The sequence below is a fragment of the Ictidomys tridecemlineatus genome, chromosome 4 (genome assembly GCF_052094955.1).
Source record: "Ictidomys tridecemlineatus isolate mIctTri1 chromosome 4, mIctTri1.hap1, whole genome shotgun sequence".
Taxonomy (NCBI): Eukaryota; Metazoa; Chordata; class Mammalia; order Rodentia; family Sciuridae; genus Ictidomys; species Ictidomys tridecemlineatus.
Window position 1 is genome coordinate 61883635 of NC_135480.1, and position 18346 is coordinate 61901980.

An 18346-nucleotide genomic window follows, 5' to 3' on the forward strand; every position below is an offset into this window, starting at 1 on the left:
TTCTTTACCCTCTGATGGCAAGTCTCTTACTCCCTTCCATATCTATACCCCGGTATTTGGCTGTATGTGTGTGTGTACACGTGTTCATGTGTTTCCCAGCAGCAGCCTCAGGGGAAACTGAGCAAAGAATGAATTTGGATCTTGCTTGGGAGAGTAGAAGGAGTTCTGTAAGAAGGATGCATGTTTCATACATTCCACTATAGGAGAAATAAGCCAAGCTTAAGACCCAAGGAGAATGAGGAAGATTTTACTTCCAACCCCCACCCTGAGGCTGATCTGCCTCAGTTCCCAGAAGGTATGGACTCCCACAGATTCAAACCAGGATAGGCTGAGCCCAGAGCAATTAAAGACAGGGAAAGGCCAGCAAGTGGGTTTGTTTTCCCACACCTCCCACCCCATTCATCACTGATGCCCCCACTCTGTTTACCTGGAGCATAACTTGGGCTATTGGTTGGGTACAGGCTGGGATTGTAGGCAGGGGCCGCTGCCGGGTAGGCTGTAGGGTAACCTACATAAAGACAAGAAAAGTCTTACTTAGGCAAGGAAAACAACAACACTAACAACAAAGGAGATTTCTAAGGAAACAAATTCAAGTTACAGGCTTGGCTTTCATTTTCTTCACAGGCCATTTCACAGAGCTTTCAGACTCTCAAGAGAAAAGTCATTAATACCATAACTCCAATAAATGCAGATTTTTGGGCCCACTTTTAAAAAGCAATACATAAAATATGCCTGCATTTTCACTGTAAAAAAAGTGGAAAAAAAATTAAAAGAGCTTATGATAAAACGTATATGCTTATTTTCACATTCTGCCACAAAACTGCTCTGAGAGGTAACCACAGTTGGGCATCTATTTTTTTTCTAGGTAGCTTTCTATGGATTTTATACACATATATTCAGTGGTGTACTGGCAAGTATTTAACAATTGGCTTGAAGAGGTTGGGAGTGGGGTGCTTTTCTAGCATACGCCAATTGCCATGATGTAAATAATCTCACTATGGCCAATTTCAAGCTACCAATATCACTTAAATGAGTAGTTGGGAAGAAATGCTCACAGTCAGCACTCAAGATCACGTACACCAATGCCAGCTCATCATAGCATATCATATACAGTTCTGTTTTTTTTTTTTAACTTCCATTGTGGCAAAGTAAATATAAAATTTGGAATTTTAACCATTTACATATACAATTCAGTGACATTAATTACATTCACAATGTTGTGCAACTATCATCAGTATCTGTTTATATAACCTTTTATCATCCCACATAAAATCTGTGTCTATTAATAACAATTTCCCACTCCCCACAACCCCTACCCTGGTAATCTCTAATTCACTTCCTATCTCTACAATTTCTCCCCATCCTCACCAATGCTTTTTTTAAAAAAATTATAGCTTTTACAGTTAGTGTGAAGTGGTATCTCATAATTTTGATTTATATTTCCCTAATAATTAATGATGTTGAACACCTTTTTATGTGCTTGTTGGCCATGTATACATCTTCCTTTTTTTTAACCAGGGATTGAATCCAGGGGTCCTCAACCACTGAGCCACATTCCCAGCCCTTTTTATTTTGACACAGGGTCTCACTAAATTGCTGAGGCTGAACTGAGCTTCTGATCCTCCTTGCCTCAGCTTCCTGAGCTGCTGGGATTACAGGTGTATGCCACTGGGCCTGGCTTGTATATCTTCTCTGGAGAAATGTCTACCCAAATCATTTGCCCATTTTGTAACTGGGTCATCTTTTTGCTGTCACACAATGTAGGAGTTCTTTATATATTCTGAATATTGAGCCATTACCAAATAAATAATTTGCAAATATTTTCTCCAACTCTGTGGGTTTTCACTTGATAATCCTTTCAATGCAATTTTTAAAGTCCAATTATCTACTTCTCTTTTTGCTACTTGTGCTTTTGTAATATATCCAAGAATCTATTGCTAAAACCAAGGCCATAAAGATGTTGGTTTTCTTCTAAGAGTTTTATAGTTTGGGGGCTTTTGAGTTAATTTTTGTGTATGGTATGAGGTAGAGGTATATATAGTTTCATGTTTCATTTAAACATAAACATTTTCCCACATAATCACATATTATTAAAAAACTTTATTTTTAATATCTTTATACTATTCCATTACACAGATATATCAAATCACTTAACCATTACCCTGCTTTTAGATGTTTAGGTTGTTTGAAATTTTCATTTTTATTATAGCTAACAACATCAAGTAAACTAAATAAAACTTTGGCTGCAACTCTATTTCTTTAAAAATTAGGTCTAAAAGCAAATTAAATGTCCTTATCTATCAACAGACATATTAAATGAATATTGTAGCCACTACAGAGAGTTTCCAAGAATCATCTTATGAAATCTCTTCATAGAAGCCAGGCACAGTGGTGCACACCTATAATCCCAGAGGCTCGGGAACTAAGGCAAGAGGATGGAGAGTTCAAAGCCCATCTCAGCAGCTCAGTGAGGCCCTAAGTAACTCAGTGAAACCTGTTTTATAAATAAAAAATAAAAAGGGCTGGGGATGCAACTCAGTGGTTAGGTTAAATCAGCTCTTAGGTTAAATCCCTAGTACCCTCCCACACAAGAAACCCAAATCTCTTCATAGGTAAGGCTCAGTGCTAAGAGCCCTTACCTAGAATTAGAGAAGCTCTGACTTCTATCTCATACCACAAAACAAATAATCTCTTCATAAGTCTCCAAATCCAAGTAATGATAAGATGGAAATATTAGTTATCATATTTGTTCAGTACAAAATATCACATATACCTCATAAATATATACAATTATTATGTGTTAATTAAAAAAGAATGTTAAATGCTTAATGAAATGTAAATGTTAACTAATCTGATATGATTTTTGCATACTGATATGTGTTTAAATTATCACATTGTATCCCTAAATTTGTACAATTAAAATAATAATAATAAATTAAAGCTAATCTTAAGCTTAGAAAAATATTAGTACTAGAAGTGAGATTCCTAAGGCTATTTTTATAATTCATCCATTGAACAAATATTTGATTATCAATTCTGTACCAGACACTGGTTTAGGGAACAAAACTAAGACCTCTGCCCTTGTGGAACTTATAGTCTAAGCAGGGGAAAGAAGGCAATGGATAAATAGGAAATATAAACAAAATTTGGGGGATTTCTAAGTACTGGTGTTTTAATAATGTATCTTTGTTAATATGCTGGTCCTTAAACCCTTTTCAACTCCAGAGAGAATTCATTTCTGAATTCATCTTCAATCATTTTCTGATTTTCGAATTGAGATAATCAATGTGTCACTTCATTAGCAATTGCTATGGGAGAAAAAAAAAAGGCAGGATGAAAAACACCAGAATTGCCACTGTCTAGGTTGAGAGCACTGCAATATTAAATAGGATAATCAGGGTAAGAAACTGAGAAGGTAAGATTTCCACAAATTTGAGGGAAATTATATGATTAATCAAACAAAAAGCCGAAGCATTTCAGACAAAGAAAACAATCAATGCAAAGGGCCGAAGTTGGGGAGCATAAGGGACACAGCAGAGGAACAGCAGAGGCTGGAGTGGAACAAATAAGGGATACAGTAGTAGTAGCAGAGGGAGTAAGAAAGATAAAGAGCTATTCAGTTCATGTATGGCCTTACAGGCTACTATGAGGACTACAACTTTCATTCTAAGTGAAATGAGAATCTGTCACAGGGTTTTGAATAGAATAACATGATCTGACTTATGTGAAAAGGGTCACTCTGATGGTTGTGCTGAAAAGAGAGTACAAGGGGGCAAGGATAGAGAAGCATGGAGACCAGCAGGGAGCTATTGCAAACTCCTGGCACTAGATGGTGGGGCTCAGACCAGGACAGCAGTAGTGCAGTGATGAGAAGTGACAGGCTAAGTCTTCAAATACTTTGCTGCACTGCCTTCTAGAAAAACTATCAATTTGAACTTACACTAGCAGTATAATAGTGCCTGCCTCACTACTTACTCCCTGCAGTTTTTAAATGCTCTTTGGTATTTTGACTGACAATGAAAAGCTGGTTTTAAAAGTCAAAGATTAAATCCCTAAATCCCTAAAAGCTTCTTTGGGATTTGTAAATATTGGAGCTTTAATAATGTATCTTTGTTAATATGCTGTTCCCTAAATCTTTTCCAACTCCAAAGAAAATGCACTTCTGAATTCATCTTTGATCATTTCTGATTTTGGAACTGAGGTAACCAACTTGTCATTTAATTAGCAATCAGGAGGTATGTCACTCTGCAGAAGAAAGTCAGGGTCTAAGCTGGAAAGCTAAGTGATCAGTCTTATGGATGGAATCTATACTCAGCTTCAAGTGAGAGACTGCAGCATGGGTAATCACTGTTCTGTCACCTCATATGCTATTTACTTCAGGGGCAATTATAGGATCTTCCTTAAATGTTTCCAAGCAGAATTATTTTTAATTCACATAGAATGGCAGCACTATAGGGGTTTTATTTTGTTGACTCTTCTTCATTTTATGGGTGATGCTCAGAAAAGGGAAGGGACTTCTAGGATCATAGACTGCTGAGGTTAGAAGGCACCTTAAAATCCCTTTAGCCCAATCTTGTATTAGGAGGAGTTAGTGCTTCCATTACAATAACCACAATGAAATCATTTATCCCAAACTTATATCTTTACTGACAGTAAAGGCCTTCCTTTCCTAAGATCCCCTACTCCACTGTGAGACCACTCTGTCCAAAAATGCCTTCTCATACTGCTCCAAAGTCTGACTACCTGTAGCTTCTACCTTTTAGAACACAAAAATTTGAAGATACATAGTTGCCTTAACACATTGTACTTCACACTATAATTATTACACTGTACACTTCAAAGCCTTGTTTTCATTTCCTATCCTACACCCCTCTCCCCAAACTGTAAGCTCCTTGAAGGCACAGCTATGTCTCATTTGCTTGTATACAATACCTCTTGGTCAGTCCCGCTTCCCACTCAGCTCACCAAATCACCACCCTCATCCTGGACAGTAAGCTCAGAGCTTCTCAAATGCTGGGTGGCTGACAGCCTGCATAGCCAGCAGGGAATATTCTTTCCCTACTATCAACTTTGTCCAAAAGGGAAATCACAGATAAATTGGGTTCCTTCCCTACTCTTTTCTAGTTTTCATTTTGTTTATTTTATTTCCTTGTCTCAACTGATATTTTTCATCCTGCTGCTTCTACTGATGATGATATCTGCATTTTAATGCCAAGCACAGATAAGGCAAAGAATAGGTATAGGTACTCAATGAAGAGATTATCAAAGGGTTGTTTTCTGCAATGATGAATGGCTCTGTGTGTGTGTGTTGGGGACTGAACTCAGGGCCTCATGCATGGTAGGTGTGAGAAAGTCCAGTGGTCCATTTTCAGAATACAATATTTAGTCTTAAATGTAAAATTAGGACATAAGAAAGGAAAGGCAGCTGGAGGGGAAATAGAGCAGAATGGAAAGTTTCAAGCAGTTAACTCACAACAGCACCATAGTCAATGACTGTGACAGATCCGAAATCCATGTACCTAAACAGCCCTTTGACAAAACAGGAGGTGGGGAAAGGAGTCTGTCTGACCCACAGAGATAGATATCTGTTAAGAAATAATAACTTAGGCCAGGTGTGGTGGTGCACACCTGAAATCCCAGCAGCTCGGGAGTCTGGGACACGAGGATTGTGGGTTCAAAGCCGCCTCAGCAACAGGGAGGTGCTAAGCAACTCAGAGAGACCTTATCTCTAAAAAAAATATAAAATAAGGCTGGGGATGTGGCTCAGTGGTTGAGTACCCCTGAGTTTAATCCTAGTACCCACCTCCCAAAAATAAAAAGAAATAATAACTTAGGTAAAAAAGTAAGAGCTTGTATATGTGCCAAAAGGTACTCAATCCAAGAAGACTTTCTCCCCGCAAGAGAACAAAGGGAGATGGGAACAGCTAAGGTATAAATTTATTCTTTAAATAACACAATAGGAGACAGTAAAACCTAGGCAACTTTTGAGAAGACTGTGTACCTCACAATACTCAGCCAATGAGGAATGGGTGTGTGTGTGGGGGGGGGGGGCGGTAGGACTGTCAGGAGCTACCCTGGATGCACAAGCCTTTAAGTCCTGATACCCAGAGGCACTGAACAATTGTTGCCTTCAGTAGTAACTTGGGTGTTACCCCCAGCTGGGACAACAAGGTTTGGCTCCAGGAGTAGGCATCACCAGCTGGAGTTGAGTTACACTTACCTGTTCCTTAGTAATCCTACCCCTTTGCCCTTTTGGGGATAGAATGTTCCATGGAACCTCCCCTTGTGTGTCTCCCATATAAGAAAAAAGAATTCCAGTGCTCATTCTCTTTCCACGGACCCTTAAGGTCAGAGAGCCATCATGGATTTTGAAAAGGTACTTCTGTGTGTTTGCATGCTTTCTTTGTCTTTTTTTTTTTTTAAGAGAGAGAATTTTTTAAATATTTATTTCTTAGTTTTCAGTGGACACAAACATCTTTATTTTTTATGTGGTGCTGAGGATCGAACCCAGCGCCCCCGCGCATGCCAGGTAAGCTTGCTACCGCTTGAGCCACATACACAGCCCCTCTTTGTCTTTTTTTTTTTTTTAAGTTATTGGAATAGTCAGATTTTGTGAACCCAGCATTAGATCGCCAGCTAGGATAGATGGCAATAAAGGACCTTGCACACTGGGGGATAAAATGCTAATCGAAACCATTCTGGGTATGCCTGCTCAACCAGACACCTGATTTTGCAAGACTGTCATCAAAGCCTGTTTTTGTTGTTGTTGTTGTTATTGTTGTTTTGTTTTTAGTTTTTTTTTTTTTTTTTATTCCCCTGTACCTCTTGTTTCTGAGCCCCTTGTTTGGGTTTGGGCAGGTGAGCATGTTTCTCACACTAGGCAAGGATTCTATCTTGAGCTACATACCCAGCCCTTTTTTCTCCATGAGTTTTGTGAAGGTTTTTGTTTTTTGTTTTGTGATGCTGGAAACTGAACACAGGGCGTTATGCATGCTAGACAAGCACTCTAGCTCTGAGCTCTAACCCTAGCCTGAGTGGTTTAAAAACAAATGAAACAAATTCAACAGGGTCTCTGGCTTTGAGATGGTCACCAACTGATGAAGGAGAAAGATAAGAGGATAGAAAGTTGTGGAAGGGGGCAGAGATAAGTGGACAGTTAGAATATAGTCTGAAATGTGCCATGACAAAGTTAGACTGGTCAGAGAAAAGACTTTCATTAATCATCATTATTTAGATCTATTGTCAGTTAGGAATTATCCTGGGCAAAGTGTCCCTGGATGTAAATTAAAAAGAGAAAAAAGGGCATTCCAGATGAAAGTAGCATTTTGAGGTCATCCACCACTGGCTTCACTTATGCCCTCCTTGGCTCTGAGAGGTAGAACTGATATTTTAACCAAACCCCTTGTCTTCAAGGGCTTGAACTTAAAATTTTGCCTTCTTGTGACCATGTCTCCTTTTATGGTAGTTGCCCTAACCTTCCTTTCTGACTTCATCTGTCCACTAATTATACTTGGCTTTTTATATTGCTATACTTCTTGCCTGAACTTCTGATTCATATAGTATCTAACTGCCTTCTTTACATCTCTACTTGGATGCTTGCTAGATATGAAGGCTTTGCAGTACAGCAGGTTTGCAAGTTCAAAGCCAGCCTCAGCAATGGTGAGGTGCTAAGCAACTCAGTGAGACCCTGTCTCTAAATAAAACACAAAAGATGGCTGGGGATTTGGCTCAGAGTTGAGAGTCCCTGAGTTCAATCCCGGTACCAAAAAAAAAAAAAGAGTGGCTCCTGATAGCTGGGAGTGTATGTCAGTAGTTGAGCACTTGCCTAATACAAATGAGCCCAGGAAAGGGAAGGGCAGGGCAGGGAAAGAAAGGGAAAAGAAGGGCAGGAGGGAGAAAATTTTTTAAATTGTGAGTGGAGCTGAGTGCAATGGCACACACCCATAATCCCAGTGGCTTGGGAGGCTGAGGCAGGAGGATCACAGAGTCAAAGCCAGCCTCAGCAGCTTAGTAAGGCCCTAAGCAACTTAGCAAGACCCAGTCTCCAAATAAAAAAATCAAAAGGGCTAGGGATATGGCATAATGGTTAAACACTTCTGAGCTCAATCCCTCATACAAAAAATGAATGAATGAATGAATGAATAAAAACTATGTGTGGGCTCTAGATCCAGACTGCCTAGGTTTGAATTCCAACAATAACATTAATTAACCTCTCTGTGCTTTAGTTTTCCCATCTGTAAAATGAGGCCAATAATATCAAATATCTACAGAAAAACTAAAATGCCTGGGAATAAATTTAACCAAGACAGTAAATGACCTCTACAATAAGAGTTACAAAATAGTGATGAAAGAAACAGAAAGGCAAAAATAAAGAGACCTCCCAAGTTCATGAATCGGAAGAATTAATTAATATTGTTAAAATGTTCAGAATTGATTAATATTGTTAAAATGTCAAAGTGATTCACAGAGTTAATGTAATCTCCATTAAAATACCAGTGTCATTCTTCAAAGAAATGGAAAACTGCATTCTAGAATTCACATGGAACCATAAAAGACCAAAAACAGCTAAAGCAATCTTGAGTAAAAAGAACAAAGCTGGAAACAACATGATACTGGCTCCTAAGACCTACTACGAGGCTATAGTAACAAAACAACATGGTACTGGAATAAAAATAGACACCTAGTAGCTAGGGGTGTAGCTCAGTGATAAAAGCACATATATGAGGTCCTAGGTCAATTCTTAGTGTCCTCCCCCAAAGGAAAAAATAACACTGACACATAGACCAATGGAACAGAATACATAACTCAGATATAAATTCATACATCTATAGACAATTGATTTTCTAAAAAAGCACCAAAAACATACATTGGAGAAAGGGCAGCCTTTTAGTGGTGCTGAGGAAACTGAAATCCCTATGTAGAAGAATTAAACTAGACCCTCATCTTTCACCCTACAAAAGATCAATAAAACAAAGAGCTGTTTTTTTTGAAAATCAGTGAACATTTAGCTACACTAAAGATGGGGGGGCAACTAAATAAAATCAGAGATAAAAAGAAGACTGATATCTCAGGAGTTAAAGAATCATTAAGGTCTGTTATGAACAAATACATGCCAATAGATTAGAAAACCCAGAAGAAACAGATAATCTTCTGGACATATCTAAGCTACCAAAATTGAACCATGAAGGTGTAGAAAACATAAACAAATCAGTAACAAGTAATAAAACTGAACCAGTAATAAAGTCTCCCAAAAAAGAAAAGCTCAAGATTGGATGACTTCACTGCTAAAATATACCAAACTTTTAAAGAACTAAATAGCATTCTTTTTTCAGACTACTTCAAAAACTTGAAAGAGGGGGAACTAAAAAAGATTTATACCATGATTAAGTGATGCAAAGATAGTTCAACATATGCAAATGAACAAACATGTCAATCATATTAGCAAAATTAAAGACAAAATCATGATTATCAATAGATCCATAAAAAGCATTCAATAAAATCAAACATCTGTAATAAAAACTCAACAAATTACAGAAGATAATGCATCTCTTCTTAATAAAAGCCATATAAAACAAACCCACAGCCCATACCATACTAAACAGGAAAAAGCTGAGAGTGTTTCTCTGAGATATGGGACAAGACAAGGATGTCCACTTTTGTTGCTATATTCAATACAGCACTGCAAGTCAGAGCAATTAGGAGAGAAAGAAATAAAAGGCATCTAAACAAGAAGGGAGGAGTCAAATTATCCCTCTATGCAGGTGACATGACTCTATAAATAGAAAACCAAAAGACTGGTAGAACTGATAAATGAATTCAGTAAAGTAGCAGGATACAAAAATCAGCATTCAAAAGTAAGTAGTACTTTTATATATCAGTAGCTAACTTGCTGAGAATGAAATTAAGAAAGCAATCCCATTCACAATATCTACAAAAATAAAAAATCCAAGATAATACAATACGTTGCTAGAAGTATTAAACTAGTTAAGACCCAAAGTGCTGGGGCCAAGTACATAGTTAAGCCTTTTTTTTAAAAAAAAAATATTTTTTATTAGTTGTTGATGGACCTTTATTTTATTTATTTATATGTGGTGCTGAGAATTGAACCCAGTGCCTCAGACATGCTAGGCAAGCACTCTACCACATAGCCACAACCCCAGCCCTCATAGTTAAGCCTTTTAGGAAAGTTAGCTATTATTATTTCAAACATAAAAGACTAAGAATAAATGTTTGCATCTTATCTTCCCAAACTTGTTCTCCATGGTTTTCTCTATAGCATTAGATGGTAATTCATTCTTCCAACTCTCAAGGCAAGTCTTAGAATCATTCTTGACTATTCTTTCTTTCCCATCTACATCTAATCCATTAACAAATCCTTTCAACTCCTTTTTTCAAAATATATTTAGAATCTGATCATATCTCACTGTCTACACAATTTCTATCCTAATTCAAATCATCATTAATACCCACCTAGATTACTGTAGCTTCATAGCTGGTCCCCTGGATGAGCCCATATGGTCTGTTTCATACAGTAGCCAAAGTGATCCTATTAAAACATTAAGTCATGGGGCTGGGATTGTGGCTCAGTGGTAGAGTGCTCGCCTAGCTGTGCAAGGCCCTGGGTTTGATCCTCAGCACCACTTAAAAATAAAATAAAAATATTGTGTCCAACTACAACTTAAATATATATTTAAAAAAATAAGTCAGGTCACAGAACTCCTCTCCAAAGTAGCCCACATGACAATGATAGCCAAATCTCTTTCAACAAGCTGGGTCCCTGCTACCTGTGTAAACTCCTCTCCTATTGCCTCCTTGCTAATCTTCTCTGGCCACAATGGCCTCCTTGACATTCCTCAAATGCACCAACCACTTTTCCAATTCAGAGCCTTTAAGTTTGGTGCTCCCTGTTCCTAGAACTTTGTTCAAAGGTCACCTTACATTCTTTCTAAAACAGCATTCCATCATTTTCTATGCTCTTTGATCTGCTTTCTTTTTTCTTTTTTTGTAGTACTAAAACCTGACATCATATATGCTTGTTTATGTGATCACTGTCCATCTCCCACCACTACAATGTAAGCTAACAGTCAAGCTTGCTAATTTGTGGATTCCTTGCTAAAAGTCTCCTCTTACCACACTCCAAAGGTTCTCCCCCTACAGGCTCAGTCTCAGCCCTGTGAGTGTAGTACATTACAGACCCTAAAAGTCCCCAAGATTGACTGGATCTGCTGAAGTACATCAGTAGTAAAGCATACTGAATTGAAATAACATTTGTGTATATTTCACCCATTGCTCATACAAAAAAAAATTTTCACACCTGTTTTTCATTTGATCTTAAAATTAACCCTAATATTATTTCTCCCATTTGTAGATAAGCAAACATAAGCTCAGAGGTGAAGTAACTTTTTGACTAAGATTATCCAGTTTTTCAGTGGTAAAACTGTGAAAGGTACCCCCAAATCAATGCATTTTCCACACCTTCCAAATAACTATAACTGGGGCCTTGGAAACAAATGTACCTCTTCTGTGGGTTTGTCTGTGTTTTCTTTTTTTGCAATATTAGGGACTAACCCAGGGCTGCTTTACCACTGAGTTATACCCCAATCCCTTTCTAGCTTTTATTTTGAGACAGGATCTTGTTAAATTGCTGAGGCTGGTCTCAAACTTGTGCTCCTCCTGCCTTGGTCTCCTGAACCACTGAGATTAAAGAAACACACCACTGTATTTGGCTGTATTTATATTTTTTGAAGGTCAAGAGGGAAGAAAATAAATGGATACAAGCGAGATTTTCTCTTTTACAGTCCAAACGCTATAGTAGTGATTGGGTTTCCTGAGATCTTGATGTGTACATTTTAATTTCTTTGTAAATGTCACTACAATTTAATCCTCTTTTCTTGTTCTTACTGGGATTAAAACTAAAGAAATATAAAGTTATTTTTTGATTAATATGGAAATTAGAAATTACTCTCAGCAGAAATCAGAGAACTATTTCTGAAACTACTTGATTTTTAGGTGCTAAAAATAATAGAGTATTAAAAGACTAATGAAAGACTACCTCTCTGGCTCAGTAAGACAAAGAAGATTACTCCTTTGTGAGCAGGGGATACTTAGGAATAAAGACATTTTAGGTCTGACATTCACAATGAAAAAGTAAACCACCCTCGCTCCAAATGCCAGAGTGACCCCAAACAAAAGTCTTTATTCTCTCAAACTAAAAAGAGGGCAAAAGAAAGGATATAATTTGGAATCTGTATTATATTCTGAGCACTGTGGTAGGCAAGTCTTTAATCTGATTTAATTTTCACCCTAACTCTATAAAATACATTAGGACTTCCATTTTAGAGATGAGATCATTGAGACATGTCTTGCAAAGTAAGTAGAAAGTGGAGACAAAACTCTGACCAGAGCAAATTAGTCCATTCCTACCAACCTCCTTACCTCTTCTCAAAATATGAGTCTACTCAACGTAACCTCCAGATTTGGCTGCCATTAACTTGGCCAAGACTTTTATTTCATCTTCCGAACCACACAAATATGGTCTGTTTAAAAGGGGAAAAAAAAAAAAAAGCTATTTTTTTTCCTGCTCAGTGTCTTAATATAGGCCATTCTCATGATATTGAAAGTAACACACAGACACTGAGTTAGAACTGGAAGAAGTATTAAGAGGTGACTAAGTCTAATTTGCCATCCTTTACAGTGATCCACAGGCCTGGCAACAGCTGCTGCTGCACCCCTTTCTAATGGCTCAGTAAGACAAAGAAGTATGTTCAGAATCTTTTCGGTTAGTCAAAGCTCATATTAGAGAGCACTGGAGGTTGGAAAATTCTTCTCTTTGAGAGAAAAAAAAAAAAAAACAGCCTCATGAGGAATTGGATCTGACATCTTCTTCCTCAGTCACTGGTCCCAGTTCTACCCTCACAAAACATGCTAGTTTCTTCTGCTTCAGGACAGCCCTCCAGAGATATGAAGACATCAGTTATTCTTCCTTAATTTTCTCCTGTACAAATCTAATACATCCAATTCCTTCGAGCTTCCCCCTCCTGATTGTTCACCTTTGATCAGACTTTACTATACAAATCCCCTTTCCTTTAAACAATTCAATTTTCTTCCTGCTTTGCTCATTCTTCCATTGATGGTTTCCCCCTGATTAAAAAAATAATAATAATTGAACTGACATAATAAGACTCTGATGATGGTGATCAGTGAAGGCCTAAAGTGACTTAATCCAGATTTCTTCATCATCATTATAATAGTTAGCATATAGCAAATGCTTTCTCTGTGCCAAACATGGTGTTAGGTACCTTCTATACATACGAGTTTACAGTCCAGTGGGAAATAACTTTGGTCATTTAAATTAATCTATAGGTATTACATAAAATATACAATCAGAATGTTGGGGTGTTATCAGAATGCCAAGGAGATTATGAAAAACAGATTTGGAAGAGTTGGGAATAGCTTCTCAGAGGAAGAAACATTTCAGTTGGCCTTGAACAATGAATGAGAAGAACTTGTCAGAGGTGTATGGGATGAGAACAAAGAAATATATATTCATTCTATGCATGAAGGTATGAAAATGCTTGCCTTATTAGGAAAATGGTAAATAGTTTAGTATGATTACACATAGGGGAAAATAGAAGGAAATGAAGGCAAAAAGGAAGACTGAGGGGCAAACTGTGAAGGGATCTGAATGCCAGGCTAAAGGACAGAATTTACTAGTAAATAAAAGGAAACCACTGGAGGGTTTTTAACTGGGGGTGTGTGTGGGGGTGGTTCAGATTTGTGTTTTGCAAAAACCACTAGAGCAGCAGCGTAGGAAGAGGTTCAGAGTGGACAAGATCAGAGGGACCTAATAAGAAATTACTGCAGTAGCCCAAAGAAAAAGTTAAAAGAATAGCAATGGGATAAAGAGGAAGGAACTGCAAAGATATTTAGGTGACAGAACCCACAAAATTTGATCCTGATAGATAAAACCCCATTTTTAGTGCTATAGGCTGAGAAGCTACAAAGTAAGGAAAACATTCTAACACAGAGTACACAAGCTCCTCCTCCTCTCTTCTTTCTTTTTTAGTTGTAGTTGGACACAATACCTTTATCTTATTTATTTGTTTGTTTGATTGTTTATTTATGTGTGGTGCTGAGGATGGAACCCAGGGCCTCGAATGTGCTACAAGAGAGCTCTACCATTGAACCACAACTCCAGCCTCTCTCTTCTTCAATAGAAGAAAATAAATTAGATGGGTCCTTGAATCTGTTAGCATCAGAAAAATGAATCTGAATTCCTTTTATTCTCTAGGAGGCCTGGCCCCTGAGAGTGCTAGACTAGTGAGAATGTAGGTCAGCCAAAGCACGAGGTAGTTGTGGAGTGCTGCCTTTGGGCCTGCCCACCAGGCCTGACTCTGAGGCAGCCTATATATTGAATTTAAGGCCCACCCACCAAGTCTAGCACTGGAGTGCCCCAAGGTTTTTAAAGCTGTGAGAGAGGCACTGTTCTCAGGGCAAGGTAACTCCCCTGAGATAACAAGAAGGGAGACACCTGGTGCTCATCTGCACTGTGTTGCATCTTCAAGGAAAGCCTATCCAGGTTAAGGGCAGCCACCTCTAGGCCATTCACCTAGGAAAGTCCCAGCAGAAAGAGCTGCTAAAAACTTGGCAGGCTTAACTTGCATGTCATTAGTGTAGAAACAACACCACCAACAACAAAAAAGGAAAACAGGCTGCTTAGATGTTCCTAATATAATTGCTCTTAAGTACATAAGGCCAGGTGTGTGTGCTGTTCCTCTGGGGGAAAAGATTCTTTAACAAATCTCACTGTATCTCTCCAGATTCTTCTTATCTGCTGGAATGGAAGAGATTTTAAGAGAAAGCAGATGGCCTATTCTGTCTCAATCTCCTACTCAAAAGAATGCTGCTGCTGCTTCTCTTCTTCTTCTCCTTCTCCTTCTCCTTTTCCCCCACTGTATCTATAAGGCACTTGGGAAGTACCCAACACTTCCTATGTTGATAGTGAATGGTCTCTGACCTCTGTGCATTTATCTTCTAAATACAGATTAAAAAGCAAAGTAAAATTTTGCAAACTGATGATTTGGTCCATGAATCTCTTTCCCTTCCAGATCAACTCACTCTTTCATTCCATTATGCAGCAAAGGGGAGAATCTAGTTCATATTTGATAAAACATATGGGACACTTGTTTTCCATATAAAAAAAAACAAAAAATCAGACCCCCCATCACACTTCTACAATTCTAGAAAAAAACATACTTTACTATAAAATAGAATTTTTGTAACTATTAAAAGAAAAAGAAGAAAACATTGGTATGACCCTAGGGTTAGAAAACCCTAGGATAAGACAGACCCTTCCATCCTTCCTTTCTCCCTCATTCCCTCCCTTTGTTCCTTCTTTCCCTTCTTCTCTCCTTTCTTCCTTCCTTTGTTTTTGGACAGGGATTGAACCCCAGTGTACTTTACCATGGAGCTATATCCCCAACCCCTTTTATTTTGAAACAGAATCTCATTAAGTTATTGAGGCTAGTCTGTCTAACTTATGATCCTTCTGTCAGCCTCCAGAGTCACTGGGTTTACGACAGCTATGTGTGTGCCTCCTTACCCAGTTTAGACAGTATTTCTTAGATAAGACTAAAAGAAGAATCACAGAAGGATGATAAATTTAACTCATCAAAACATAAAGCTCTACATAATAAAGATGCATAAACAAAGTTAAGAGACAAGTACATAAAGAGAAAAGACATTTGTAAGATGTACAATACAGGATTAATGTCCAAAATAAAAAATAAAAAACTTGCATTAGTCAATGAGAAATTAATTCAATAGACTCTAATCAGACAATCTGCAGATGAAATAATTCAATTGACTAGGTAGGAGGAGGAGAAAAGAAAAAGATGTTTAACTACACCAGTAATCAACAAAATGCAAATACATGGAATGTGTTATCATTTTACACTTAACAGACTAGCAAAAATTTTAAGTGTTGGGAAGGAAGGATCTAAAATAATCCTAGTATTCTGTTGGGGGTTTTTGGATTTATATTCAAATAGCATATTGGTCATATAGTTTTCTTGTCTGTGACATCTGTATCTGGTTTGGGTATCAAGGTTATATAGGCCTCATAGAATGAGTGTACCTATATGTTCTAATATGTTGCATATAATAGTTCATAGTATTCCCTTATATTTCTTTTTATTTGCATAAAGTCAGCAGTAATGTCCCCTGTATCATTCTTTTTAACTGAAAAAAAAAACCTAGAAACTTTTACTTTTCAAAATTCCATGTGAAAAAGATAAAAAGACAAGCTGTGGCCTGACATAAAATATTTGCAAATCACATATCTGATAAAGATAAGTATCTAGTGTATATAAGTACACTTTCATTCTTGATTTTAGCAAATGGGAATTTACTTTCTTATTCTTGATCAGTCTTGATCACCTCAATTTTGATACTATTAAACCAGTTTTTATTTTATTGATTTTCTCTGTTGTTTTCTCTGTTTCACTGATTTCTGCTCTAATCTTTTTTTTTTTTTAAAAAAAGATATTTATTTATTTATTTATTTTTTAATTGTAGGTGGACACAACACCTTAACTTTATTTTTATGTGGTGCTGAGCATTGAACCCAGGACCTCATGCTTGCTAGGCAAGCACTCTACCTCTGAGCCACAACCCCAGCCCTTCTGCTCTAATCTTTATTTCCTTTCCTCTATTTGCTTTAAGTTTCCTTTGTTCTTTTCTTCCTTCAATGTATTAAGGTGAAATGTCAGGTTATTAAGCTGAGACCATTCTTCTATGTTTCTTTTTTTTGGGGGGGGAGGGGGAACTGGGGATTGAACTCAGGAGTACTCAACTACTGAGCCACATCCCCAGCCCTATTTGGTATTTTATTTAGAGGCAGGGTCTCACTGAGTTGCTTAGCACCTCACTTTTGCTGAGACTGGTTTTGAACTCACAATCCTCCTGCCTCAGCCTCCTCAGACACAGGTGGCACCTGGCCTGTTATTCTTTTTTAAAGTACGAATCTACAGCTATATATTTCCTTTTCCCAAGTACTGCTTAGCTGCATCCTATTTGTTTGGTGTTATATTTCATTCACCTCAAAATATTTCCTAATTTCTTTTGTGATTTGTTTTTTGACTCATTGGAGTGTTTTGTTTCATTTTCACATAATTATGAATTTATCAAATTTCATTCTGTTACTACTAATTTCATTCCACTGTTCTCCATCAAAGAACATATTTTATTTAAGTTCAATCCTTTAAATGTATCAAGAGTTGTTTATTAGCCTAGCATATGGTCTATCCTGGAGATTATTCCATGTTTTCTTAAGAATTATATTTTATTATCAGAGTATTTTACTGATGTCTATTAGATGTACAGTGTTCAAATCTTCTATTTCTTCACTGATTTTGTTTTTAAAGAGAGAGAGAGAGAGAATTTTTTAGTAAAAAAAAACATCCCCAGCCCCTTCTCTGATCTTCTACCTAACCCTATCTATTATTCAAAGTAAAGGTAATGGAGTTTCCAATTATCATTACTGAATTGTCTCTTTCATGTTTCATTTCTGTCAGTTTTTTCTCATGTATTTGGGGGCCCTATTGTTAGGTGCATATGTTTGTAATTGTTGTATCTTCAATTGACTCTTTTCTCATTATAAAGTATCCCTTTTTATTTCTAGCAACATTTTTGTTGTTGTTTTAAAGCCCATTTGGTTTGACATAACTACTCTAACTTTCTAATGATTGCTGTTTACATGATTTTCCCCCCATCTTTTTACTTTCAAATAATCTCTAGCTATGAATCTACCGTGTGTCTCCTGTGGACAGCAAAGAGATGGATCTTGGTTTCTTTTTTCATGTATTTTAATTATTTATTTATTTTTTCCAAAAATTTTTAATTGGTGCATTGTAGTTGTGCATAATAGATCTTGATTTTTAAAAAAATATTTTTTAGTTATAAATGGACACAATATCTTTATTTTGTTTATTTATTTTTATGTGGTGCTGAGGATTGAACCCAGTGCAAAGCGGAAGCTTTGCCACTGTGCCACAGCCCCAGCCCCTGGATCTTGATTTTTTAATACAGTCTGACAACATTTGCCTTTAGAGTCAACACAGGGAAGATTGAATGAAGGCACCGGAACAATAGGGTGTGCTGAAGAGTGAGTAAAGATGCCAACAATAAAGGAAAGGAGAAGTGATGATAGCTTGAGGAGGTAGAAGGATCCAAAGGAAATTCCTTTTTTTTTTTTTTTTTTTAAATAGAAGCAAGACTTTTCTTCTCCTTAAAAAATGAAGAAAATTAGGGAATAGATCTAAATACACTTTCATTTATGATGATGTTT

General features: G+C 37.2%; 1 protein-coding gene across 5 annotated transcripts in view; it reads right to left on the reverse strand.

The window, feature by feature from the left end:
* Fam168a (family with sequence similarity 168 member A) overlaps window positions 1-18346 on the reverse strand; it is a 183484-nt gene that overhangs the window by 27621 nt on the left and 137517 nt on the right. For all 5 annotated transcript variants that reach the window (XM_078046659.1, XM_040284926.2, XM_040284927.2 and 2 more), the window contains one exon: window positions 428-508. In XM_078046659.1, the coding sequence (XP_077902785.1) occupies window positions 428-508 (81 nt within the window). The remainder of the gene's footprint in view (window positions 1-427; window positions 509-18346) is intronic.